The 27,954-nt window shown below is 44.5% G+C and overlaps 1 protein-coding gene across 1 annotated transcript; it reads right to left on the reverse strand.

The window, feature by feature from the left end:
• Positions 1-67: 67 nt before the first annotated feature.
• Positions 68-27,954, reverse strand: col4a3 (collagen, type IV, alpha 3). Its single transcript, XM_074678928.1, has 53 exons — positions 27,899-27,954; positions 24,836-25,086; positions 20,035-20,091; positions 17,204-17,293; positions 16,680-16,724; positions 16,504-16,548; positions 16,301-16,363; positions 14,985-15,038; positions 14,864-14,890; positions 14,702-14,776; positions 14,521-14,583; positions 14,409-14,444; positions 14,256-14,303; positions 14,020-14,094; positions 13,861-13,905; positions 13,711-13,773; positions 13,554-13,598; positions 13,314-13,367; positions 13,188-13,229; positions 12,844-12,925; positions 12,516-12,551; positions 11,963-12,127; positions 11,442-11,525; positions 11,185-11,271; positions 10,802-10,872; positions 10,506-10,694; positions 10,026-10,194; positions 9,834-9,926; positions 9,613-9,717; positions 9,417-9,511; positions 8,956-9,106; positions 8,702-8,815; positions 8,428-8,595; positions 8,148-8,237; positions 7,933-8,067; positions 7,736-7,834; positions 7,556-7,645; positions 7,231-7,370; positions 6,633-6,759; positions 6,247-6,327; positions 6,028-6,129; positions 5,849-5,896; positions 5,571-5,756; positions 4,994-5,124; positions 4,666-4,738; positions 4,321-4,392; positions 3,948-4,073; positions 3,765-3,863; positions 3,196-3,412; positions 2,894-3,067; positions 2,680-2,794; positions 2,362-2,534; positions 68-940 (listed from the first exon to the last, which is right to left on the reverse strand). The coding sequence occupies exons 2-53, from the start codon at positions 24,923-24,925 to the stop codon at positions 859-861; spliced, it is 4,986 nt and encodes a 1,661-aa protein (XP_074535029.1). The 5' UTR covers positions 24,926-25,086; positions 27,899-27,954; the 3' UTR covers positions 68-858.

Here is a 27,954-nt window from a genome sequence, read left to right on the forward strand (position 1 = left end):
GACCAGTTTTAACTAGATATTTATTTCTGAATGGTAAAAAGGAGAGCACAAGAAGTGACATCTGTAAGCATGTTTTATTAAAGTTAACAATTATCTTATTCACAAACAAACAGGATGTTATAGAAACACATAGCATCATTTGATTCATGGGGTCAGAGTATATACATCTGAGTGCTGGGGCAGCCTCTAAGGGGACAGGAGTTTAAGGTGGTCTGACCCTGAGAGACTCTGATAGATGCTCCTTAAAACTCTGATGGTCTTACTTTAATACAGAATATACAGAAAGTTGAGCTAAAGAAACTACAACACCCAGGATGCATTGCTATGAAACGATTAAACTGAAGAGGATCAGACTTTGCTGCAATGCAGAGCATGTTACTGTGTTCACTTCAAGTTTACTCAGAGCTCCATCTACTGGCTGTGAGAGGAACTGCAGCTTCCTCTTCTCACTGAGCTCATCTATCTTTGGTGTTTAGGCCCCGCCCTCTTGAGGCAGCAGCAGGTACTGCAGCTCCAGTGGCTGCAGCAGGGACCCTCTCAGCAGGAGCACCTGTTGGTGGCGTATCAGCAGGACTAAAGTTTTTTTCAGTGCAGGAGGGAGAGGATTTTCTGAGTTTACTGTTACTTGTGTTTAAACTCTTCAGCAGAGGAAGGAAGTTTGTCTTTTAAAGCAAAAATGGAAAAACTTTTTTGTATTTTTGAAATCTTCTCTAGCAGACGGCGATCACTTTGTCCTCTGATTGGTTGGTCCTTGAACACATCGTTGTTCTCTGAGCGATCAGGGGGAACACTGCTGGTGTGAAGTAGCACCGTGGTCATCAGTAGTATAAATATTTACAGCAGCAGCAGCGTTTGTGTTCACAGGCGCTTCATACAGACTCGACAGCGGCTGATCAGATTTCCTGGAAATGCCGTGGTGTCGGTCTGAGGTTTGGGTTTACTGCAGAGCCAAAGAAATGAATGGGCAGGGTAACTCATTCAGCGTACTGAGTAGAAGTTGTGACATAGATTCAGAGCACTTTGGCATGTCCCTAACTGAACCTTTCATACTGAGCCCGAACAATAACACCTGAGCCCAACAAACCTCCAACCCAGCCCACCCCTAACCAAAACCCTGAAATCAAGCATTATTTCCGGGAACTACCAGGCTACAGCCCCAATGGTTGTTCCACAGCTCCTCTGTCCAATGAAAACCTCAACCCAAACCCTTGCTAGGCGCCGCCTGTTGGCTATGGCTGCCTTTTGCAGCAGCTCTTATTTTTTTGTCTGTTTCTTCTAATTTTTTCGTCTCTTTTTTGTAATCTTTGTATTTGGAGTGGATCATTACTTTTTATGGCTCATTTGTTGGTCATGGACACCAAATTTTTTGTGTCTCCCGCGATATTTTTACTATTTTTTCTCCTGTGTTTGTCTGGAGATCCTACATGTAACCATGGCTGCATTGTTTACATGTGAACTCAGCTGTTAGCAGCCTGTAGCATGTCAATGCTAACTGGTGCAAGGCCGGATGTTTCCTACAAGGTGAGGAGAAGGAGGTGAGGTCGACGTGCTGGTGAGCTAATAAGTGACGACATGGACCTGTCCTTCCATCCATCGTTATTGGGAACGTCAGATCTATCTCCAATAAGATGGATGAGCTAGCTGTGCTAACCCAGCAACAGAGGGAATACCAGAGGGCAGAGTAGCATCATGCTATTCACAGACATGGCTAACAGAGCTAACACCAGACACCAACGCCACATTGGAAGAGCTTCACCTGCTGTGAGCAGACAGGATCCAGGAGACAGAGACTGAACAGACTGCTGAAGAAGCTCAGTCCTGGACCCTGTGGAGGTGGAGGCTGGCTGACTGGACAATGATGGACAAGCTGTCAGCATCTATTTTCTTATAGACCTTTTTGCACTTTCTATACACTTTCTTACTTTGGTTTTCTTGATTGTTGCTGTGACTTCAAATTCATTGTACTTGTTGCAATGACAATAAAGTTCCAGTCTATTCCATTGGCCCCTGTGTCAGCAAACCATCCCTAACCCCTAACCTTGAACCCTCCCAGGTTTACAGTATCCCTACCCCTGAGACCCAACCTTACCCTGACCCCCAACCCAAATCCTTTACTGACCCCTGATGATAACACCTAAACACGACCAACCTCCACCCCCAACCCCTACTCGGGAATCAAGCACTATTTCCAGGAACCACCAAGCTACACCTTCAATAATTGCTCCTGTGTCCTCTGAAAATCCAAACTAAAACCCTTAATATTGATCCCTAACTGTGACCCTGAAGACTTACTCTAACCACTTACCCTGAACCCTAAACCAAAACCAGACCTGTGAAAGTGGCCTTACAGATGCACTGTACCTGAACATGTCGTTGGGGTTGAGAGCAGCCAGCCAGTAGCTGTAGGAGTCGGTGTAGTAGTTACACGTTCCTCGTCCGTGACACTCGATGAAGGGAATCTTCCTGAAGTATTCAAGGCATGAACCAGGAGAGGCCAGAGGCTGACCTGATCCCTCTGCCCCTACTCCTGTTTCCTGAAGACCAGCAGAACCAAGAGCAAGGGTCAGACATCACTTGACACTGCTACTATCCCTGCTCTGAGGTCAGGTCCCAAAATATCTGGTTTTCTCTCAAATTAACGACTAAAAGTTGAGCATTGAGTCAAGAGCTCAAACTCACCATAACGAAGGAGTATCCAAACCAGAGAGGGTCCCAGCCTGACGGGCAGTTTGGAATCAAACTGGTCTGACTGTGGATGGCGATCACGTTGGCTCTGGCTTCACACACAGAACACCTTTAAAAACCACATAGGACAGGTCATGTCTTAGAGTCTGAGCAGTTGTCCATCTTAAACTGGGTGGAGTCTTTGTGTGTGTGTGTGTGTGTGTGTTACCTGCTGATGTAATCCTTCAGGGTGTCCCCAGAGATGAAGGGCATGCTGCTCGGCATTGTTTGGTCAGTGGACAGCCAGTAGGAGTAGTCGTTTCTGGAGGCGTAGCGACAAGTGCTGTCTGTGTTACAGAACAGGAAGGGCATGGTGGTAAAACGAGGGAGGCAGCTACCTAACGTACCTGAGGGGACAGAGAAGGAAAGAAAGAGGCTTTCTTGGTTTGTTTTGATGGGTGGCTGAGTGTTCAGTCAGACCACACTTAAACCACTGGCCCTCTTTGGATCTGAATGTGTGTTGATACTCAGGTACCCAGGTCTTGTCCGTGAGCTCGGTTGTTCCCGTTGATGAAGAGCAGCGAGTATCCACTGTACACAACACTGGATCCTGCAGGGCATTCTGGGACAAAGAGTTCCTGGCTGTGTCTGGTGAACAGGAAGCCGTCATGATCTGTACGTCCTCTGGTGGTACCGGGCTCACCTTTGAAACCCTTAGCCCCAACTGGACCCTGAAAACCTGCAATACCTGTCAGAGCAGAATTAGGTCTTATGGTTTTGCAGTACCTGTTTGGTCCATGGGTGCTGGGAGGTCCAACAGGTCTGTGTAAAGACATTTGACCCTTCAAACTCTGCACTATGATCCATCTACCGGCTAATTATGACTCAAATTCATGGAGGATCTGTTTCACATCATTTAAACAGTGATCTAAACTATTGCTCATGGATCCAGTCATGATCCAGGACTACAGAAAACCACCTTCACAGGTGTTCCTTAACCTCTCACCCACTACTGTGTTGGTTTTAACACCAGTCATGTGACCCAAAGGTCATTACAGAGTGAAGTGTTGGATCCATTCAAACAGGATCTCTAAAATTACCTTTAAACCCAGGGAACCCTGGTTCCCCTTGTTCCCCTTTGAGTCCAGGTCTACCATCCCGTCCTCTCCTACCAGGCCCGCCTGTGCTGCCTTTACATCCTGTAGCCATGAAAAGAAGCCTGGTTATTGTAACTGTGAACTTAATCCACCTTTTCAAATCTACCTTTATGTCTTCAGACCCACCTGGGCCACCAGGTGGTCCTCTGAATCCTGGTGGACCTCTTTCTCCTTTTGGTCCTGGAAATCCAGGTGGGCCTTTGTCTCCTGGAACCAGCACCACTCCAGTGGTTGCATCTCTCCCTCTTAGGCCTATAGGGGGCGCACACAGTAGTAAACTCAGTACTTAGAAAAGGGTCACTGTTATTGCTCAGTGGACAGTAGTTTCAGTGCTTCCACGGACTTTGATTGGACAGCTTGTAGGGACAACCTTCAATACTGAAAAACAGACAAATCCCCAAAACTGCAGATCCCTGAGTGTCCACTAGAGTCTGTCTCCAACAGTGGGTCGCTGTTTTGAAGAGATTGAGGAGTCTTGTTGTTTGCAGTCTCTGGTTACCTCTACTTCCAGGTGGTCCTGGAGGTCCCCGTGGGCCAGCTCTTCCCCGTAGTCCTTCCTCTCCCTTTATACCTGAAAGACACATACACTCACAGATGACACTCAGCTTCAAACATGATAAATACATGAAGGTGAACTTCTCCTACAGACAGGCCAATGAGGCGGGTTCAGACCCTGAGACTGAACGCATCTGTCTTTGTTGTCTGGACTGAAACCTCTATCAGCAGCGATTTCAGTTTTTACTGAGTCAGACGATATCTGTTTGGCTCTTTTACACAGGCTGAATCAGCCTTTTTGTGTTGGTTTCACTGCTCTCTGCATTGGTTGTTGGATTGATGTTCTTACCGACCGGTCCTGAGATCCCAGTGTATCCCATCTGGCCTTTCTGTCCAGGCAGACCTGGTAGCCCGTCTTCACCCTGTCAACATAAACATCTACAGTTCTTAGTTTGGTGCCAGTTTGGGTTTTATTGAAGGATGAGTCTGATAATTTCAGCAGGCTAAGAAGGATGTAGGCCTGGGATTGGGACATAGACTTTTGTGGTTTTGGTATCAAAGTATGCGGTAGGAACCAAACTGGAAAAACCAAAGATGTTTTTTCTTGGTCTGTGATACTGAAGGCGTAAGAATTCAGTTAAACTTTGAGGAACACTATCACCATGTGATGTACTGACCCGTCTGCCTTGTTGTCCAGGTTCGCCAGGGGAACCGGGGGGTCCTGGGCCACCTGTTGCTCCTTTGTTTCCCTTCTCTCCTTTGAAACCAGGACCTGGAGGACCAGGAGGACCCTTATAGCCCCGTGGACCTACAAAAAGAGATGGATCAGCAGCCTAATCTTGCTGGCACATGCTTGTATATGAGTAGTTGTATGCAGATGATACCCAGTTTTATCACTGGGGTTATTTTAGCCTGGAAGTGACCTGAGCTTTAGCGCAACATGCCCACATAATACATCTAGGAGTACACCGTTTACACTGGGCACTGAATGGGTCCCAACTGGGCAAGCCTTATCCCTGATGGACCCTCTACAGAGCCAATCAAAGGCCCTTTACCAACCCAACATGGGTCACTGGGATATCCTAGATCTTTGTAAATAGCTAGGCTACAACCCAAAGATTAGAGATTCACATGAAGATGATATAGATGGCTCACTGATGGAATAGTCTACCCATTCTAGCCCACCAGAAACTCCTGAGTCAGGGATGACCCAGAAGACCACAAACAAGTCTTAAACAAACCCATCCTCTTCACCTTTGGGTCCTCGACCTCCAGAGGGTCCACTGTCTCCTTTGCTTCCTTCAATGCAAGGTCCCTCTCTGCCAGGACTACCCGGGGGACCAGGGGGTCCAGAAGGACCAGTACAGCCTGGATTTCCACTGGGACCACGGGGGCCAGGGGGTCCACAGGGCCCAGGTGGACCTGGCTCCCCAGCACAACCTGAGAAGACCAGAGGAGGGGGGTTTGTGTTTTAGGTTGTCTTTGTTCTCTCTGATGAAACACTGAACACATATTTACACCCAAAGACTGACCTGGTGGACCTTTCTCTCCCTCTGGACCTCGGGGTCCAATTCCAGGAGCTGTGGAAAGAGGAACAGACCGGAACCAGACCACGTTATGACTCAAAAATGTAATGAGCTCACAGCAAAGCTGAACGTGTCTACTGGTCACTGTCCAACTAGATCCAATTTCATCAAGTCACGTGTCTTACCCCCCATAGCTCCTTTCTCTCCAGGGGGTCCAGGTATTCCATCCTGTCCCTGGTTTCCTCTGGGACCAGCGGGACCAGGATCCCCAGGAGGCCCTTTGTTTCCTAATAATGAAGACAGAGCATCAGAGAGGAGACAGTTTGCAGTCAGTGCCACCGGATCCAGATGAAACCTCAAAGATCCAACAAAGACTGATGAAACTGTCGCTTTTGATTCTGTACCTGTAAGTCCAGTGGGTCCTGGAGGGCCATTTGCCCCAGGTGGACCATCGCAACCTTTTTCACCGGGGACTCCTGGTGGACCTGAGACAGACACATGAAGGTAGGTTTCAGTGTGTGGATGATATTTGCTCTCTGACCCTCAGTTTCACCAAGCCTCAGTGAGGGTCCACTTGGCAACCTGGTCTCTAATCTGTGCACTGTTCTGTAAAACACAGACACTGGCAGGGGAGCGCGCTGTGGAGCAGTTTCTCTCAGACTAATGTCTGAACACTTCAAATAAAAGTGAGTCCCACAGATGGCTGATGGTGTTCAAAGTAAACAATCATTTAACCCGACAAATTCAATGTCAAGAACCAACAAAGAACAGATCTTAGTTTTTATCAGACCTCTGCTTCCCGGTGGTCCAGTCACCCCTTTAGGGCCACAGGGGCCACAGTCTCCTGGAGGACCGGGGGTTCCCAAGTCTCCTGGTGTCCCCTTTGGCCCTGGAGGGCCAGGGCATCCTGCATTCCCCTGAAACGAGAACAAGATACCTTGTAACAGATTCAAATAAAGTCGTCTTCAAGTGAAATCGGATTGGACACTCCAGTTGTCCTTCTGAAAACCCAAACCATGATTGGCCATTTGCCTTGTCAGAGGCAGTGCTGATATTTTACCATTCAGGTTCTGTTTAAAGGGTTTCTTGGAGCTTCTTTGCATTCTAACGCGGAGCATTTTCTTCAGCTGGTTCTTAAAACATGGATGACTGTGACATGTAGTGGATCATCGTTTGCATATAAAGATGAGATGTTGTGGGGATGAAGCACGCTGTCAGGGATTTATTGGAGGTAATTTTTGAATAAGCACTTTTCCCTAATCACACACTGACATCACACCACGATCACAACTTCACCAAGATTAATCTGACCGTTCCTCCCTCTCTGTCAGTTCTGATTTACCTGGGGATGTTAAAACAAAAGCAACCAGTTTGAAACTGTGTGTTACCTTCTCTCCTGGAAATCCTTTGAACCCTGGTCCAGGTGGGCTTGGTTCTCCTTTAGGACCCTTTGGTCCTCCTGGTCCAGGCTTTCCATCCAAACCAGGTGGTCCACAGGGCCCTATATTGCCCTTCTCACCTCTATAACCTGGAAGAAAATACCAACAAGTCTTAGGATTGCACTGTTTCCCAGAGAAATAATATGAGTTCAAGAAGTAAACACTCCTGTCCAGTCTCTCCCAGATCCAGTTTTTGTGAGGAGACAGAAAAACATCTTTTCCCAGTCTTTTTTAAAGAATTTACAGTGACACAGGTAAAGTAAAGCTACATTACCTGGCCTTCCCATCACTCCAGGGTTACCGTTGAGTCCAATGGGACCAGGTGGGCCATTCTGTCCAGCCCTGCCGGGGTCTCCAGAAAGTCCTGAATAAGCACACATTGATCATGAAACCTCACTGTACGCCCTGGTTGCAATTCATGAAGATAAACACTTTTTCTACAGGTTTCACTCACCCATTGGTCCAGGACTTCCAGGTCTGCCATTGCTGCCATCTGAGCCCGGTGGCCCTGTGAAGCCCCGATCCCCTTTTAAACCAGTGAAGCCTATGGACCCTGGGGTTGAGACAGAAGAAGTATGAGTGGACTTCAGGCTTCTCTGAGGAATATTAATGAAATTAATTGTTAGAGGTGAAACACTTGACAGTCAGTACCAGGAGCTCCTGGGTCTCCGGGATCCCCATACACTGGAACAGCTGTCTCTGGTCCTTTTGGTCCAGGTGGGCCACGGTCTCCCTGAGGCCCCGGGGGCCCCTTAGAACCCCCAGCCCCATCTACACCTGTCTGACCTGGAGGACAGGAAGGTCTTAGTCAGCTCCACAAACCCAGAACAGATTAATCGATCAAATGATTGACTGATAGAGGGAACCTGTCTGTCCTGGTGGACCAGTCTCTCCTAGTTTCCCCTCAGGCCCTCGACGACCTGGGACACCCACAAAACCTGGGTCCCCTCTGGCACCTAAAGACAAAAACCTGCAGATTTATTTCTCATTTGAGCATACAGCACCGAATTCAACATTTACAGTAACAGGTTTGTGTTCTGATGATGGCGCTAAATGAAAACAGTCGTTCAGTCTGGACCTCAGTGGTGATGAGAGTCCACCAGGATGTTCGGGACAAGAGGAGCAGGCAAGGCAACATCTTCTCACCTGGAATTCCTGGCTGTCCATTGTCCCCCCTCTGACCCTTCAGTCCAGCTGTCCCTTGTGGCCCTGGGGGTCCATCAAATCCTGGGGGCCCATATGCCCCTTCAGGCCCAATGACCCCAATGCCTGGAACCCCACGGTCACCCTTCTCTCCCTTTTGTCCCTTTAATCCTGCAGGATGAGACAGCAGTGAGACAGACGGGTGATGGGACTGATTCAGAGTATGGCTGAAGGTTGGTGTAAGGACTATTTCCTCATAAGCTTGTGTGGTCAGTACCTGTGAATCCCACAGCACCAGGTGGCCCTGGCTCTCCATCAGGACCAGGTTTTCCAGGTGAGCATGCTCCAACAGAACCGACAGGACCAGGCTGACCATCCGGACCACGACGACCTTAGAAACACTCCAGTTAATTTCAGTGTTCCTAAAAAGCTGTTCCTGTTCAGTCACATGCTCAAGGCAGACTCTTGATATTTGGACTAAAGGGGCTCTTCTCTTCACTTGACCAGTTCATCAGCTCTACATGAGCTTACCTTTGGGTCCCTGAGGCCCATCCTGTCCCGGAGCTCCCGGAGCTCCATCTGAACCTTGAAGCCCAGGGTCCCCTCGTGGCCCCACAGACCCGTCTTCTCCCTGAAGGCCTGCCGGACCCTGCTGCCCTGGTAAACCAATCCCCCTTTCCCCCTGAGAGCACAAACCAGTAAAAATATGAAGTACTGCTTCCTATTGATGCACCACATGTTAAGTGTTCACACAAACACTCAGCCAACCAAACCAGATACAGAGACCAAACCAGATCTCGAGCTGTGGTTCAGACTTTGAGATATGCTTCACAGGGGAAAAAAATATTTCTGTAACATGGTAACTTGGTTTCTGGAAAGATAAATGCACACGTGTGAGTATCTGAACTCAGACTTCTCTTAGTTTTGCTCCAGGTCTCTGGACTCATACAACAAGGTAGCCTTAAAGTCCAAGGAGTTTGAGTTTACATTACCTTGGGGCCTGGCATCCCTGGGGGGCCTGATGGCCCTGCTCGTCCCTTGATACCCACACTTGGTAAACCTGGAAATCCTGGAATCCCCTTGTTTCCTAATCCAGACAAAAAAAAAAAAGCATTGAAGATATTGTTTATCATTCTCAGCTGATTTTAAGCCTCCTTGGTTTTACTCAAAACCATTTACCAGACTCACCTTTGACCCCTGGGAAACCTGGAGGCCCCTGGACAGAAAATCCTTTATCTCCTTTTTCTCCCTTTGGACCAACAAATCCTGGAACACCAGGTAGTCCTGGCATACCTGAGACCAGCGGAGAGGACAGGAAGTAAAGTGCAAAAGAGTCAGTGGCTATGCAGATGAGGATCAAACCAGAGTTTTGGTGTTGAATTGCTTCATTTTTCCAATTTCAGTCTCACCTTCAGGTCCGGGGTTCCCAGGTAGACCTTTCTCTCCTTTCTGTCCTGGATCCCCTGGATAGGTACTGACTTCACCTGGAGAACCTTTCTCTCCTGAATGATCAGACAGAGTTGTCAGAAAAGAGAAGTTGCTCAACATGTCTAACTTCACCAACAACATTTGGAAGTCTTGTGAATTAATATAATCGTCACCGGGGTTTCCAGGATCTCCTGGTGGTCCAAGAACTCCAACATTGCCTTTAGGTCCTGGAAATCCTGGACGACCTATTCCAGGTGGTCCTGGAGGTCCCACTTGTCCTGTTGGTCCCCTGAAACCAGTTTCTCCAATTGGACCCCTGTCACCTTTTGCAGCCGTGGGACCCTAGAGGTGGTGTCAGAGAGATCGGACCATCATCTACGTATCACATCCTTCAAGAGAAAAACTGGGAGGACTTCTTTTGTTCCCGAGGTCAGTGACTATATGCAAGTCAAGGGTTGGGCTGTCATGTTCAACAGGGGGTGACTGCACTCGTTAAAAAACAGTTTGAGTAGCAGTTGATAAGATAGTGATGCAGAGGTAAGTCATGAGGAACCTGGGACTGGTTGGCAGACCGGCCTGATTGTATCTGGGTGTTCCATTATAGACGGTCTACTAGGCGGACAGTCTCTTTGGATGGTGTGCCTGATACTCACAGGATCCCCTCTTGGTCCTTGAACACCTTTTCGTCCTTTTGCCCCGGGAACTCCGCCAGCGCCTCCAAAACCTCTCGGTCCAGGGTCCCCTGGGTCCCCAGTTTCACCCCTAGGCCCCACCCTCCGCATGATTCCAGGGTCTCCAACAGGTCCTGGAGGCCCAGGGATGCCAGGAATCCCGAAAGCCCCCTAAAAACAGATAACATGCCGGAGAAAGTGAAGGGATGTCCGTGCTTGTGTCAGCGTAGGATCCTGCTTTGGATCTGGAATCAAGTAGTGGTGCCCAGTGAGCTCACCTGTGAACCAGGTGCTCCTCCAATACCATTGAACCCTTTGTCACCTTTGAGTCCAGGAAAACCAGGGGTACCTGAATACAGAATGAGATAACAGAGGCAGACAGGTGAGTTTTACCTGGTTGCCAGCTTTACAGTGACCCTGATTGTGGAGCTGGTCCTGCTGTCGTCTGGTCTAGATACAGTTTGCAGTGTGAGCTGCCACAATTTAAGATGGATCTGATGACTTGACTTTATCCCAGTCTACACGCTGTCCAAAGTTCCTGTTTATAAAAGTGTTTCCTCGAGGAAAGAATCTCTTTAAATTCAAAATAAAATCTGAGAAGTGAAAGCACTTTCACTTCTGAGAGAATTACTGCAAATAATCGCTTCAATTGTGTCCTTACCTGGTAACCCATCTTCTCCTGGCTCTCCTGGTTCACCAGGGGGCCCAAATGTAGGACCACAGGCATAGCAAACCTCCCCTTTATCTCCTGGAAAACACAAACATTCAGGTCTGTTAGGACCATTCTCATTAAAATAAGTATTTACTGCCTTTCTCTGCAAAGGTTTCTATTCTTCAATAAACCCGTCTGTTTACATCACACTGCTCACTAAGAGCTGAGCTCAGCTTCAGTAATTTTGTCTCCTCTGGCACACTCACCGATTGGTCCATCCACCCCTCTTTCTCCAGGAAACCCTCTCAAGCCCTTCTCCCCTTTGGGTCCTGGTGGACCCTGAAAGACATCTGAAACAAAAGGGTGAATCAGACAGACTTCTTGCTACTTGATGCAGAGTTGTTAAAAACCAGGGGGGCTCCAGGAGTCTCCCTTGAGGGACTCCACATCTTCACACTGCAGTACAAAAGATATTTACTGCATTATTGGCCTGTTTCTTTCTTTGGATTCATATTTTTCTGTACAGTCCAATTCCTGTGGTCCTATTTCTCTGAACTTCACCTGAACTTTTTCATTTCCCGTCTTTCAGTTTCTGCTGGATCTTATTTGGTATCGTGACTAGTAGAAACTCTACAACTCTATATGTTTACCACATGACTGTTTACTCATCGGCATGTTAAACTCTTTCAGTGCAGCATGTTAGAGACAAGTTTGGAGGGAAGAGGGATGAAGAAACCTTCAGGTACTTCAGGGATCAGGATTTTTTTTTTAATTGACAGAAATTCACCTGATCCTCCAGGTTCTCCTGGTGCTCCATCAGCTCCAGGACCCCCTGGGACCCCGTCTTGCCCTGGGGGTCCAACGACATAGGGCCCTGGCTCTCCTGGGTCTCCTTTTGATCCAGTGAAACCAGGTGGTCCTTGGGGACCTGGAGAACCAGTGGAACCCACACCTGAAGAAAAGAACGGTCTTCATTGAATGACCATCACAAAGGTCTGGCTCTAGTGTTGGGACAGGGATCTTTAGAGGACAGGGTGGACAAGTGTTGTTACAAATACACACAAAGACTCAGTTTTCCATGAGCACCACCACCCACTGTCCGACAGACATGACCCTGCCAAGGCGTGCATTTGTTTGGGATAGCAGATCTCATTTTTGACTCTATTTTTCTTTGTTATTTTCTCCCAGGATGCAAAGCGACGAGTTGTTGTTACATAGAGCTACTGCTTGAAAGATGACAGCAATCAAACTTTGTTCACTCAGTTTGTAGTGTAGTTTAGTGCCCAGATACAGATTAAGAACAGGCATATATCTAAAAGTGAGACACTGGCTGTGTGTACCTTGCTCTCCCTGCCGTCCAGGAAACCCAATAATCCCTGAAAGAGGATGAGAAGAGACACTGGTTTAACATCAGGTTCATTAAATTCTACAAACAGATCCGTGACACAGATTCAGATACTTTTTTAATACAAAGACAGGCTCATGACACATTCACTGCTGACAGATTCTCAGGTAGCAAACAGTCCTGGCCACACATGTAAGTCAGAGTCACATGATACAAACATCTTCAAGCAGATTGTGTTCTAGGTGACCACATCCAGCCATGAATGCGTCTACTGGACAAGAATTAGGAGGACTTCACCCCCTTGTGTTGGAGACCTATCTGACCTTGTTGCCCAGGGACTCCTGGAGGTCCACGTGGTCCAGGTGCACCAGGCTGGCCCTTGAGAAGGATGGGATTCCTGACAATCTGAGGGAAAAACACAAATTTAACAGGACTCTTAAAGGTCTTTTGTTGGTTTACCCTCAAGGGACTTTATGAGCTGAACTATCAAGCACAGGGTCATCAGTGGGAAGCAGAGTTTTGATGCTGTTACAAAGAAGAAAATGAAGTCCTCCATACGAAATGTACTGCCCAGTCATGGACGTGTTTCAGCAAACAGCCTTCATCAGCACACAACTCTTATTTTGAAGGGAACCTGCTATCCTTCCTGTCTTTGACTCACACTCACCTCTCCTGGAGCACCGGGAAAACCACGACCTCCTTTCTCTCCCTGAGAACAGAAACATTTAACCCATGGTGATACAGTATCAATAGCACATCTGCAGTGATACTTCCTCTATTTCACCGTACTCACCTGACCTCCATCTATTCCCTGAGGACCGAGGTACCCACGAGCCCCCGGGTCTCCCTGCAGACACAGCACAGAATCAGTGATTGGCGTTTGTAGACACGATCATCTGTTCAAATCTTGAAACTGTCGCTACACCAGCTCCTGATCTCAGGACCATGTTTGTCTGAAGAACTACGAAAACTGAATCTGAGCAGCTACTGGTTTTGGACTGTTTCATTCACTTCTAGTAGATTAGTTGGTTACCGGTAATCCAAGCTCTCCGATGAAGCCGTCCTTTCCTTGTTTACCCTGAAACACCAAAGAACATGTCAAACCAGGACTTGGTCTAGATCAAATCCAGAGAGAAAGACTTTTAGACTCTTTTTGATCAAAGAACCATGAGACCGTAAAGTTGTGTTACCAGTGTGCCAGGATCTCCACGCTCGCCCTTCCCTCCTTTAATCCCGAGAACCCCCGGGAAACCCTGGAATAGGAAACAAACGAATAATCAGAACCAGAGTCAAGATCAAGAGTTGATAAAAGTTTGGTTTCTGGATGGTTCTGGACTCACTGGAAATCCCAGACAGCCTTTCTCACCAACGTCCCCTGGCTCTCCCTAAAGTATGACAAGAAAGGCATCATTAGTAAAAGAGACAAATAAGGTCTGTCAAACAGGAAGTCAAACAGGAAGTCGAACAGGAAGTCAGAGTGTGGGTAAGGGAGGACAGACCTTCAGTTCTTTTGGTCCTTCCGCATAAAGTTTGATTCCTTTCTGCCCCGGGATCCCCGGTGGTCCGGTATCACCCTGAAAACCAAGCACAGCTGATGATGATGATAATGGTGAAGGTGATGATGATGAAGATGATGATGACAAACAGATTAGGATCAGATAGTGTCTGTTAATATCTCTGGAGTGTAAGGTAACACAACATCTGGATTCACAATCTTGGTCCAAACATCTCTCACCCTCTGTCCTCGGGGGCCTGGTATCACTGGACTTGGACCCTCCTGACCCTGAAACCAAAACACAGTCAGCGTTTATTTTCATTTGGATCATGGTGGACCAAATCCAAAGAGCAGGATCTGTTCTGGGATCAGTCCAGGTGGCTCCACACTGACCTTCTCTCCTGGTAACCCCGGTAATCCTGGACCTCCCTAGAAAAGACAAAACAAGCTCCTGAAGCCATCAGATTGACTTGTGTTTGAATAAAGTTTAAGATCTGAAACATACAGGAAGTCCTCTGGATCCTAGTGGTCCTGGCAGGCCTGGTTCACCTGGATCTCCACTCAGCCCCTACAACAGAAAAAGCCAATCAGAGACCAGGAACTCAGAGGGTTTACTGTAAGAGAGAAGCAGAGCCAGGGCTAAAGACCCTCTTGTTTCGTCTGAGAGCGTAAGGACAGTGACTGACGTTTTCTCCGTCCACTCCTGGTCGTCCTCTTGCTCCTTTGATCTCCTGAGTGACTTCAAAAGGGTATGTGTATCCCTGAGAAGAGAAACAGGATCAGAAAAGCTCAGAAACACTCTTCACAAACTCTGATGACCTGTTTAAGAGAAGCACAGCCTCTCTTACCTTTGCTCCTCGAAGTCCAGGTCGACCCTGCATCACAACGACACAGTAAGCCTCATCTCCTCACAGCTACTCAATCAACTTGTCTTCATAGTGTTCAATTAGTGCAAGAGGCAGGACTTACCTGAAGACCCACAGGTCCTGGATCACCAGGGTACCCTGGGAAACCAACATCACCCTGGATGACACCAGAAGGAACCATTATTTCAGCTCTGACACCACCTCAAACGTCAAGTAGATTTCCTGAGGTGTGCCCCAGGGCTCAATCCTGGGTCCTCATCAGTTCAAAATTTACGCTGTCTTATTAGTCGCAGTGATGAATCACCCACCTCTACCAAGACGACACTCTCTGTTACTGAGTCATGGGGGCTAAGACATTATTATTAAGGATGTAACGCTCATTTCTTATGACGTGTTAAGGCCTGTAACCCATTATCACCCAAGTATTTCAAAGGACTCTTGGACTTTTCTTGTTATTTTTCCCTTCCCTCTTCTTCTTTGACTGTTTCCCTTTCAAAAGTCAAAACATCATCAAAGATCATGCCCCAAAATCTCATCATCTCCTCTTTCAGGAACACTTTAAATTTTTTTTTTCTGTTGCTCAAATAGTAGAAGACTTACGGTAATGAGAAAAGTTAGTCACAGTGTGATATTGCCTTTTATTTGGACTTAGATTCTTCTGATATCACTGTAAAATTTGTCTTCTCTTCTTAAAGTAGCCCTTTAAATTTTCTCTTACCCAGATGGTCTAACAGTTACGGTAATTTAAAGACTACTTGTAAAACAGGATCACTGGCTCTCTGATTGGTTTTAGATTGTTAATTGTACAAAACCTGTCTTTAGACTCTGGGAGAAAAGGATCCACAGAACCCTGATTTAGGAGCATTACCACTACCTACTGTTGTTACCAATGCTACATTGCTAACGTTTAGCGTGAATGTAAGAAATGCTTGGGATTCTTTCACTTCCTGTTGTTACAGAGGTAATTTCAACCTCACAGATAACTAGGGATGGGTACCTTTCACATTTGAAACAATACGGTACTGATGCCCTGGCAATCGGTACCGGTACTCAACGGTACCAATTTTCGGTACTTTTTTGTGTTTATGTGGAAAAAAATGTAAACTTGTTTCATAATAATGATAATAAAAAATTTCAACTTAACATATTTATTTGTCAATATGTAATCTTGCAATGCTGTGTTCAAGTCCAGCATGGAAAATTTCCTACTCTTCCACTCCCTCAGTCACAAGAATGCATTTAGAAACATGGTACCTTTTGATTTTACATGAATCGGTACCTGGTACTTTCGACAGAATTTGGTCGGTACCTATAAAAGTACCTGATGCGGTACCCATCCCTACAGGTAACTCTTCATTTTTTCAGAGATTATTAAAGTCCATATGAACCAGAAGCAGCTTGGAAGGTTAACAGCTTTACCTTTGTCCCGTTGCATCCTGGGATTCCTGGTCGGCCAGGGGGGCCTTCGTGTCCAGGGAGCCCCTGATAAAACACAGAAACAGTGACTTTACAAAACCATGAGTGATGGGCTCACAACATCGTCATTGTTAACCGCTGAACCACAGAAAAGAGATCCGTCTTTCAGGACATCCTCACATTATTCGTTATCTGATTGTACTTACCGGCAGTCCTGGAGGACCTGGGAAGCCTGGCTTTCCTGGAAGACCCTGCAGGATTAAAAAGGAGTCTGAGATTGAATGTAGATTTCCAAAAACTTGTAAGGTTTGGAAAACTGCAAAATCTATCCAGGTGTATTTGTGTAAGAGATGTTTCTTCAGTTGGGTTAAATCTATCTCACCCGAGAACCTTTCAGTCCAGCACTCCCTCCAGGTCCGAGCTCACCCTGAGAAAAAGATAACAACAGTCAAAATTTGTCTGAGTTGAAGAGTTGCTTTCATGAAATCACCTTTAACAACTCAGAAATCTGAAATCCTCAGACGCTTTGATGGAATGGAAAACAAACTTTTTCTGTTTCCTTGTTTTAAAAAACCAAAAACTAAGACACTGTATGTTTGTCAGTTTAGTTATAGATGTCTTGGATAAGCTTTTGCTTTGTCGTTTACAAAGATTATTTCTTGAGATTATTATGATAATGAGTTGATTTCAAAAAGAAGAGGGACCAAGCAAAATGCCCTGAGGAACTCCAGCATGAAAACTCTCAAATTTCTGTTTAACATTGCTTCTAAATTGACCTTAAAGAAACACCACGATAAGAAGACTCTTCATTCTTTTTGCTTTAGGAAAAAAAGACTCCAGTCTTTTAGATGATTGTTTTGTACGTCCGTTAATGACGTATTTACATTCTGAATTGAAGGCCGTTACCTTTTCTCCAGGTGGGCCCGTGTGGCCCTCGTTTCCAGGGTAACCAATCCCTCCAGGAAGACCATCGTACCCGAGGTAACCAGGTTCACCCTGCAGAGGATAAAAACACAGTTGAGTCTCACGAGATGCACAAAAGATCAGATCAGATAGCTTTCTGCGGTGTCCACAGAGGGGCAGTAAACTCAGGTGACGTCAGGTGCGCAGAGATCCTGGCTGCGGTCCAGGTGCATTCAGGCTCCTGAGCAAAAAGACGGACGTTTCAAGTTCAGCAGAGAGGAACCAGCCTTTATTCTCCTGCTGAACACATCCCAGATCACAGAGTTTACACCTGGGTGGTCCGTGGTGCCACACCTGGGACACATCACGGAGATTTCAGACTCCACTGCAGCTCAACTCAAACATTTCGCTTCTAGGATTTTTTTATTTAACTTATTTGTGTCATTATCTTCTGCTAGTCTCACACTCCAGTCAGATTGACTCTGAGTTGTTGCCTGCACTGACAGCAGGTCACCACATGAGGGCAGCAGACAAGGTAGAGAAACTGAACCAGAGTCTAGAGATAAAACACCAGGGGGGGACGTCTGTCTTCAGGGCTTTCTCTTCATCACAGAGAGATTTAGAAAACACAACAGACACCAGAGGGTACCTTAAAACAGCAAAACCTTACAGCGGGCACGGGAAGTGATACGAAACAGTGAATAAAGGGTCTTTGAGAATGTAAAATAATAAGTAGACAGACCAGAAACAACAGGATCACTTCATGCTAACACAACAGGGTACCTCACAACCAACAGCAAACCATGTCTGACTTGATGTCCCTGAAAACATCGAATAAAAGGAACCTCAGCTCAGAATATAGAAATAAAAAATACCTCAGGATCACCCTGAATTGACCAAACTATGAAAGTCATCAAAGGGTACCTCAAAACAGACTACCTTGGGTACCTTACAAAGGGCACTGCAAGAATGAAGTCACTGCCACAAAAACCTTCACAACTGGAATTCAAGGGTACATGACGCCAGCGAGGAGGGGTACCTCGCCCTAACAGAGACGCCACAGGGTTTACATTTCTTACATCTGGGGCACCCTGAAACAAAGTCTCCTAATAAGGCATTTCAAAACAAAATGCAAGAGGTACCCTCCATAGCAAAGTAGGGTACCTAAGCACAGGCATTGCAGGCGAAGATAGGGGTTTCTCCTGAAGGGTGCATTAAAAAGACATTTAAGAGAACTTCAAACAGCTTGAAAGGGTACCTTAAGTTAGAGCAAACACTAAAGGAAGGCTTGAAAAAAACATCAAGGATACCTCTAAACCAGGGGTGGTCAACCAGTCAGAGACCAGGAGCCACAAAAATGACCTTGGAACTGCAAAGAGCCACATCACACACATCTTACAAACACACTTCCTCTCACACATAAATGAAATGACATACAATGAAAATCAAAACATTTCCGATTTTCAAAACGAGATTTCCTGTGTTTGCTAGTGCGTTTAAATTTGTACCAGAGAAGAGAAACTGAAACTTAAGTATCAAAGTGTACACTGAACCAAATGCTGGCATCAGTATATCAATATTTTAGATTGATCGGCACACCGCTACTCGTAGTTTTACATATATTTTTATGAATGGATCGAAGAGCCACACACCGAAAGGTAAAAAGCAACATGTGGCTCGCGAGCCGCAGGTTGGCCACCCCTGCCCTGAAGAGACATGATAAGCTTCAAGGTAGCTAACCTAAAATTGATTTAAAAAGAAAACTTTATACACGCAAGGAGATACAAAGCTAAACATACCCTGTGGGGTACCTAAGCACAGACACAAGAGCATTAAAAGCACACTTAAAGGTACCAAAACTAACAGTTGACAATAAAAGATGGCCTGAAACAGGACCTTGAGGGAACCTCAAAATAGAGACCGCAGGGTACCTTTAAGAATGCTCGCTGACTGGCTCATTTCACTGTCAATCAAAAAGGGATTCGGCCTCAGACAGATCATCCAATCATCATGCAGAAGTCCAGCGTCCAGGCCAGCCCACTGCCTCATAGACCCCCAGAGACGCTGAGCGTCCGATGGGCGGGACAAAGCCCAGCGTTTATCCAATGACCGTCCAGTTTCCACAGTGGAACAACCCACTCTACGCTTCCCCGCTGAAGTCAGAAGACGCTCAGCGTCTGACTGTGTTAAAGCGCTGAGACGCTGCGGGGATGAATGAGAAGGAGGTGGAGCCAGTTACCTGTGATAGGAGCTGATTCTGAACAAAAGATGAAGGAATTCTAGCTCAGATTTAGTCAATGAAATGTTCACACAGCAGAACATATCACCACTTTTTTTGGGACATTTTAGGGGAAGCTGAGCTTAGAGCAATCATCACTAATCAGATCAGAATGGGCTACCCTAAAACAGACACAAGACAGCAACAAAACACTCAAACAGAAACTAAAATAAACCTAATAACAGGTGCTTTGAGATACCTGAGGAAGTCAGGATCCTTAAAAAAGGGTTCTCTAAGAAATGCACCAAACGAACCACAGGCAGACTTTAAAGGTGCCCTGGAACAGAGACTAAAGGGAACCCAGAGTGTGTGTAGGATTTGTCACAGGAGCTTGCGGAAAGCTGTTATTGTAAAGCAGAGGATGGGGGCCGTTTGTTTACGAGTCTTGTGGGTGTTTCCTGCCCTGGGTTTTGTCTCTCAGGTACGCTCCAAACTTCAGTCAGGTTGAAGCTGAGAGGACTGAGGACAGAGCTCAGGACTGAGAGGACTTAACCCTTAGCTAAAGAAAGATCAGATCATTAACACATGGAGACAAGACCTGTGAAGCTCTACCCACCTTTTGACCTTTGACCCCGTCACAGTGACAGAGCGACTTCCCGCTGCAGTGACAAACCTGCAGAGAGAGAAAGAGAGAGAGGGGATAAAAACATGAGTGAGATGATCTGATGGGGTCATGTGACCTGCGCTCCTGCAGGTGTAACAGAGTCAGAGCTCAGTCTGGGATGAACTCAGGCTCAGGTCTACGCTGCAGCGCGGCGTCTAACGTGTTTCTTCACGACGTCTTTATCAGGCGGGCATTTTTTGCACGGTTCAAACCCAAACACCTTGATGTATCCTGCAGGTGTAACAGTCCTTCCTGTGTGATAACGTCAGCCTGCAGACAGTCAGAATCACAGACAGGCTGATGAAGGCCTGATGTCCTCTTATCTTCATTCCTGTCTCTCATCCCGATGCCCGGACACGTCCTGCAGCAGGGCATCGTGGGTAATGTTCTGCGCTGAGTTTACGGTGAGGGTTCAGCTGTTTCACACAGACCTGCAGAGTCTGAACCAAACATCAGATTATTCCCGTCTCAGGTTCAGACGACACGTTTGACCCTCATGACCTGCCGTATGGAAACCTCTGAGGAGGCGGAGCTTAGGCTGCAGTGTGAGTGCTGCTTCTCTAGAGATTTCCCTGCAGACGTGGTTTCTCTGACCCTCTTTAACGCCATTTTTCAGTTCCTGTGTTCCTTTGGATTGATCTCCAGCGTTATTCAATTTACCATTGTTTCAGCTGATATATTTATCAGTGCCTGATCAGGGTTACGCTGTGATTGGACCAGGTACGCCTGCTTCATAAATCACACATAAACTTTGCTGGAAGCCACAGATTTGCACCAGTTCCCATCGAGTTTGATAAATAAGGGTTGAAATACCCATGGACAGGTGTAGAAGGCTCACTGGAATTCAGTGATGTTGGAAGTTGTGCAACAAAATCTGAAGTTAAGGGTTCCATCATTGAGCAAAGAGGATGTCAAAGGACGTCCTGTCAGCATCATTTTTGAGCATCTAACTTTGGTCTCCTGAGATATAGATATATTTGTGAGAGCTGGAGGGATGCCAGCATCCCTCCGGTTACAAAGCCTTTCTTTTTGTTTCTTATCCTACGTCTAGTTTCTGTGTGTAACTGTGGTCCAGTTTCAAAGGGTGTCAGACTGTTCCAGCTCATTTTCCTGTAGCTTCATTTGATTTTCTCAGCAGCAGACGGTGATTGTAATTACAGAAAAAGGGGTTAAACATTTCCACTTCAAAGCTGCTGCTTAACCTCTACAGAATAATGAAATAGAAACAAAGAAAATGTGACTTTGATCCAAAACTATGGCTTAAAATTGGACATGTAATAATGATGTAGAAAGGATGTCCTTTAAACGTCTCCTTGCTCAGAGGGATGGGACCCTGAATCAAGGTTATAATAGTTAACTAAAACAAAACTAAAAACAAAACTAAGACTAAAACTAAAATCTAAAATATACCACATTTAACTCAAACTAATAAAAACTAGAAAAGAAAAGAAAACAATAAGTAAACTAAAACTGTATCTTGTGTTCATAAAACTAACTGAAACTGACCAAAACTATAGACAAAATGTCCTTAGTTATTGTTTCTGACATTATCAATAGCCATTAGGATTTAAATTAACCCAACACATTTTCCAAGATTCTAGTTATAAAAGCTCATATTATATTGTTTTTAATAATTTATGTTTATAATTTTTATGTAATATATGTTAATGTTATTTTATGTGATTTATGTAAACATTATTTTTTAATATAATTTATGATTATATTATTTTATGTAATTCATGTTTATATTATGTTATGTAATTTATGTATATTATTTATTATATAATTTATGTTAATATTATTTCATGTTATCTATGTTAACATTATGTCTATATAATTTATCTTTATATTATTTTATGTAATTTATGTTAACATTTTTTATACAATTAATGTTATATTATTTTATTTAATTTATGTTTATATTTTTTATATTAAGTTTATTTTATTTTCTTGTGTTTAAGGCAGCAGCCAACAGTTCAGCATCAGCACTGACTGAGCAGTGAGCACTATGTTGGAGTTGAAAATAAACAGTATTACAAAATATTTACTCTGACCTTTTTGAATCTTATACCTGTTTAATAAGGTATGAAAAAAACTAAACTCAAACTAAGCCTTGTTGCAAAAATCAAAACTAAATAAAAACCAGAATGCTGATGCTGTTCATGTTATTTACGTTCCTTTTTTTCCTGGACTTGGTAATAAAACTTGATTGTAATTCTGATTCTGAAAAACAACATTGTCGTCCAAGTGGGATCATGGTTAGACGTCCAAATAGCGGATCTAATTTGAACCTTTTGCAGACAGCCGCTAACAACTTTCAGTTTCTATGTTTGCGTGTTCGGCTTCATGTTTTAATGAAATGAACGTAAAACCACGTTTAACAACCTGTGCACGCTGACTGAGGAGCTGTTTCAGTGAGTACTTTCCTTTCAACTGCAGCTCACCGGATCAGATAAGAGTGTGTGTGTGTGTGTGTGTGTGTGTGTGTGTGTGTGTGTGTGTGTGTGTGTGTGTGTGTGTGTGTGTGTGTGTGTGTGTGTGTGTGTGTGTGTATACATGCGCACTCATTTGGGTCAGTAATAACAGCAGATCAGGACAAAGGGCTGAACAGAAAACAGACAAACTAAAACAACAGCCAGAGACCAGACTGTCTGACTGACTGCACACAGACACACAGACAGGGACACACACATACACACACACACACACACATACACACACATACACACACATACACACACATACACACACATACACACACACAGCTTTTATTTCCTGTCTGACATTCTTACTACATTCTTTTATTTCCGCAGTAAAAGAGGAAAAATGTTCAGATAAACCCGCTGATAAAACACTCCTCACACAGCTGCTGAGGCGTGTGCGCTAAAACACGCGTGTGTCCTGAAACATGTGTGTCAGCTCCACATTCTCACATCAAATCCACAACTACCGGTCTAAAGAAGATTGCTCTGAACCGTCAACACAGGTCCAAAAACACTCCAGCAGTTACAGCTCATCACCACAGGTGGCGCCAAAGAGCAAACGCTGAGACCTTCAACATTCAAACAGACAGACGTCTTCTCCCATAAATGGCAGTATGAAGGCTACGAGCGCTGTGATTGGTCCACTAGCTGGAGTCATTTCCTGCATCACAGAGTTGCTGGATGTCTGCGGCTAACAGCTCAAACACTTTATTCCCTCCAGTGTCTCCATGACCCAATCAGAGTCACCAGAGCTGTGTGCGTGTGTGTGTGGTTTCTGGTGTTTCTGGAGCCAGCCTCAAGTGGACACTTGAGGAACTGCAGTTTTTAACTCTTCCACATCATCGTCATTTCTCACAGCCAGAGCTAACGACTCAGCACAAACAAGCAGAGAACGTAATGAGACAGGAGCTGGTAACACGACCAAGAGCACAGAGCTATGACGCAGGCTGTAAAAACAGCGTACTGAGCATGCTCAGAAACCACGGCAACTCTGTTTACGTTTATCAAAACTGCACTGAGATGTTAATCTGGAACAAAAACCACAAGAGACCATGACCAGAACTCAACTCATGACCTTGCAAAGACCAGGCCAAGAGAATCAATCAAGACCAGGGCCTGAGAAAAACCAACAACTCGCCAAGACCTGGACCCGCTTAGAGAGCTTAGAAAGACCAAAACCTGCAAGGGCAGAACAAATCCAATAGAAAGACACCAACTGAGACCAGAACTTACAAAGACTGAATGCCCCTGAAACAGAACAAGCTAAGACCGCTCAAAACCAGAACACACCAGGATCAGAACCAAGTGAATAACTGACCTTAAAAAGACAATGACTCAAAAACACCAGGACCCTGCAAGACCAGAACACCTGACCAAATCCAGACCCTTTAATAGAAGACCTCATTAAGACTGGAAGAGTTTACCACCAACAGGGACAAAACCAGAACTTTTCAAAGACCAGAACTGAACCCAGGTTAAGAATTCAACAAACAAACCTGACTCAACAAATACCAGAACAAACCAGAACCAGAACTAGACCAAACTAGAACTCAATCATTAATGTGTTCAAACCAGAACTCACTGTACCAGTTCAAAAAAATCCAAACGAAACCAGAACCCTCTAAGTCTAAATCTAAACCAAGACTAAAGATTCAAAAGTACCAGAACTTACCAAGAAACCAATTCCACAAAACTCAACAATGACCAGAACCAGCTATGGACCAGAACTCCAAAAAAAGAAAAAGAAGTAACTAGACCAGATCTCACAGGTCCAAAACCACACAAAACCAGAATGCTCATAGATCAGGACTTAAACATGAGGACTTAGACCAACCAAAAACTGTTTTCACAAGAAAAACACCAGGACTTCAAGACCAGCATTAGACAAAACCAGAACTAACCAAGACCAGAACTTAGGTGTTCTGAATATCATCCATGGTTTACGACAACATGGGGGGATGCTTCTTAGCACTACCTGAACTGGAACACACAATCCAAGAGAGCACACACACACACACACACACACACACACACACACACACACACACACACACACACACACACACACACACACACACACACACCTGTCAAAGCAGCAGGTGCATCCAGCCAATCAGAGTAAATGATCAGAGAAATCAAACGAACAGACGTGAGATTCAAACACGCCGTGATGACGATGACCTCCTCTCACCTGTGCGGCTCACCTGTTTACCTGCTCACCTGCTCACCTTACTCTGACACTGAGCCATCTTTGGGGTGTGTTCACTCACCCTCTCGGCGTGTCCCGGAGCGAAGGAGCAGCAGACCAGCAGAACCAGGAGCGGCACGACCCTCCGCCTGCAGCCGCCCGGGGCGTCCATAGAGCCGGGCAGAGAGAGTCAGAGTCCCCGCTGGTCACACGGATCCCAGGCTGACCTCAGCTCGGCTCGGCTCGGGTTCCTCACGCCGGTTCGGCAAAGTTCGGCTTGGATCAGTCCAGAGGGGGTCCGTGCATCTGGTTCTGACGGGCCACAGCAACCTGCTGCGGGATGGAGAGGGAGAGAGAAAGTCCGCACTGTGGCGTCAAACCCGCATTGTCCCTCACCAGACATCCGGTGTGACTTTTCAAAATAAAAGCTGAACATATTTACTGACAACTTAAAATGTTTGAAGCTACTCAACCTTTTCTCAAATATCAAGAATTTGTCCGTTTATACAGCTACTTTCAAATAAACCATAAAGAGGCCTCGCTGTGAGGTGAATAAAATAAAATAAAATAAAATAAAATAAAATAAAAATAAATTAAATTAAACAAGATATAATATAATATAATATAATATAATATAATATAATATAATATAATATAATATAATATAAATAAAAATAATAAATTATAATTTGAAATAATGCAATATTATTAAATAACATAAAATGAAATAAATAAATTATATTAAATTACATTAAATATATTAAATTATATTAAATTAAATTAAATTAGATTAAATTAAATTAAATTAAATTAAACTAAATTAAAGCTCCTGTGAGGAGGTTTCACAAGTTCATGAATCAGATAGAAATTATACTGATGCCTCTTCAAGAGCTTCAAAAACCAAACACTATCAACACAAGAAGACTGATTTTATTTACAAACAGACACTTCTACTACCTGAAACCACTAGCAGGGGGTAGGTGTAGGTTTAAGAAATCGACACCTCACTGCTAAAACAGCATTTTAAACCACATACTCAGTGTGATACATTTGGCTGATTTGTAAAAGCGATTACATCTTCAGCAACAATTTCCTCCACAGGGGGCGCCAAACTCAACACAAACAGAAGTTTCTCACAGGAGCTTTAAGTAGTAAAATATTGCAGTTAACCTTTTTTTTTCATGTAACACATTTTAAGCATTATAAAAGCCTCTCAGGTATAGTTTTATTCCTGATTTTTGTCCCACACACTGAGTTGGTCCACCTTTAGGATTTATGTGGAGAACCTGAGGTGGCCAATCAGATCTCGCAGCAAGCGCATGTCCCATATGACCTTTTTATTTTAATTAACCTGACTGAGAGACAGCTACATACAAAGTTAGAGACAGAAGAAAGAAATTAACATGACAGCAGTGTTCAGCAGTGAAACATGAGCTCATCAGATGATCCCTAATCCTGGATGTAGTGACTGTTCAGACCTCGTTTTAGTCACTGGGTGCTGAAGTGAGATGTTTTTGGCGCACTTCTACAAAACCAAGGTCCAATCTGAGATTAGTGTAGTTATTTTTTGCAAAATTTTGGGGGGGTCACACAGATGGTGACTGGTGTAATGAGGGTAGGAGCAGTGTCTTAGACTAGCGGTAAAAAGCTTTTGCTCTTCCTGTTCCCACAATCATTGCTTCACCTGTGTCACTTACAAGTAACCCTTGTGGCGATTGTGCAAGTGACAAAAACAAAAGCCAGAAATAATAAAAGTTAAATGGCTTTTACTACTTTTAAAATATTCCAGTTGAAGTTGTCCATATCCCCGTTTCCACCAAGCGGTTCAGTTCAGTTGATCTCGACATGGCCAGCATTTTGTGGCGGTCCCCAAAATTACCGACCCGTACCGTCCCACTTTTTGGTACCCTTCTGTTACCAGAAATGTCGGTCCCACCCCAGAAGGTGGAGCTAGAAACACTGCAGTCTGCTGATTGGTTGAAAGAATCATCACTTCCTGTGTGAAAGCAGACATAAAGAACAACATGAAACCCCGCCATGTTGAAATCTCAGGTCGACTTCCTGAATAGAACTTTCTTGTTGTTTGGAAAATGTCAACAGACATCAACAGTGTTCCAGTGTTACATTTTTCTTCTTCACTGTATTCATGAGTAGGGTGAATCTATTATGAAGCTGACACAGACATGGCGTAACACTTACCCGCCACCTACAAAAAAGGACATGGTTGGCGGGAAAGTTTAAAAGCAAATGGGATTAGGCTTTACTGATCCAACGTGTACCAATCTGTACTGATCTGTACCGGACCACTGGGTGGAAACAGGGATTTTACAAGCAAAAGTAGAATGAGGAAGCAAAAACACTTATTATAGGTATACTGTACATCAAATATCATAAATTGCTTGTATCTGTATATATATATATATATATATGTATCTATATATATATATATATATATATATATATATATATATATATATATATACATATATATATATATATATATATATATATATATATATATATATATATATATGTATATATATATATATGTATCTATATATATATATATATATATATATATATATATATATATATATATACATATATATATGTATACGTATCTATATATGATTTATTTATTTATTTATTAATGCATTTAGAATTATTCTTCTTCTTCTTCTAATTATTATTATTATATTTCATTACTATTATTATTATTATTATTATTATTATTATTACTATTATTATTATTAAATTTTTTAACTTATTTCCGGTTTAGAGTTAAGCCTCTGCTCCCATCGAATCGATCTGTTTTCATCTATTGTCTATTAAGAGTTTTCAAGCCACAGAAAAAGGGAAAAAAAAGAAAGAAAAAGGAAAAAAAATCAGACTCTTTTATTTTGTAGCACGGATTTGAAGCACCGGAAGTGGCGGGCCGTGCACCTGCCCGTCTGTCCGTCGATTGACAGAGTGAGAGTTGCGTGTGCAGCGGTGCGCCGCGGGTTCAGTTTAGCGGCTAAAGTTTGGACTTTCTGTCTGTTTGTCTCTGACATGACGAGCGCGTGAAGCTCCGGACCGAGCGCGAGACCTTCAGGTAAGAGTAAAAGTGTGTGCGATGCGTGTCTCGTGTGTTTGTGTGACTCACCTGTTTCCACGGCTGCTGCGAGAAGCCGCTGCAGGCGCTCGTCATCTGCTGCTCAA

Source organism: Halichoeres trimaculatus, unplaced genomic scaffold (genome assembly GCF_033239565.1).
Source record: "Halichoeres trimaculatus isolate MK-OKI-2021-1 unplaced genomic scaffold, fHalTri1.1 fHalTri1_scaffold_9, whole genome shotgun sequence".
Lineage (NCBI taxonomy): Eukaryota > Metazoa > Chordata > Actinopteri > Labriformes > Labridae > Halichoeres > Halichoeres trimaculatus.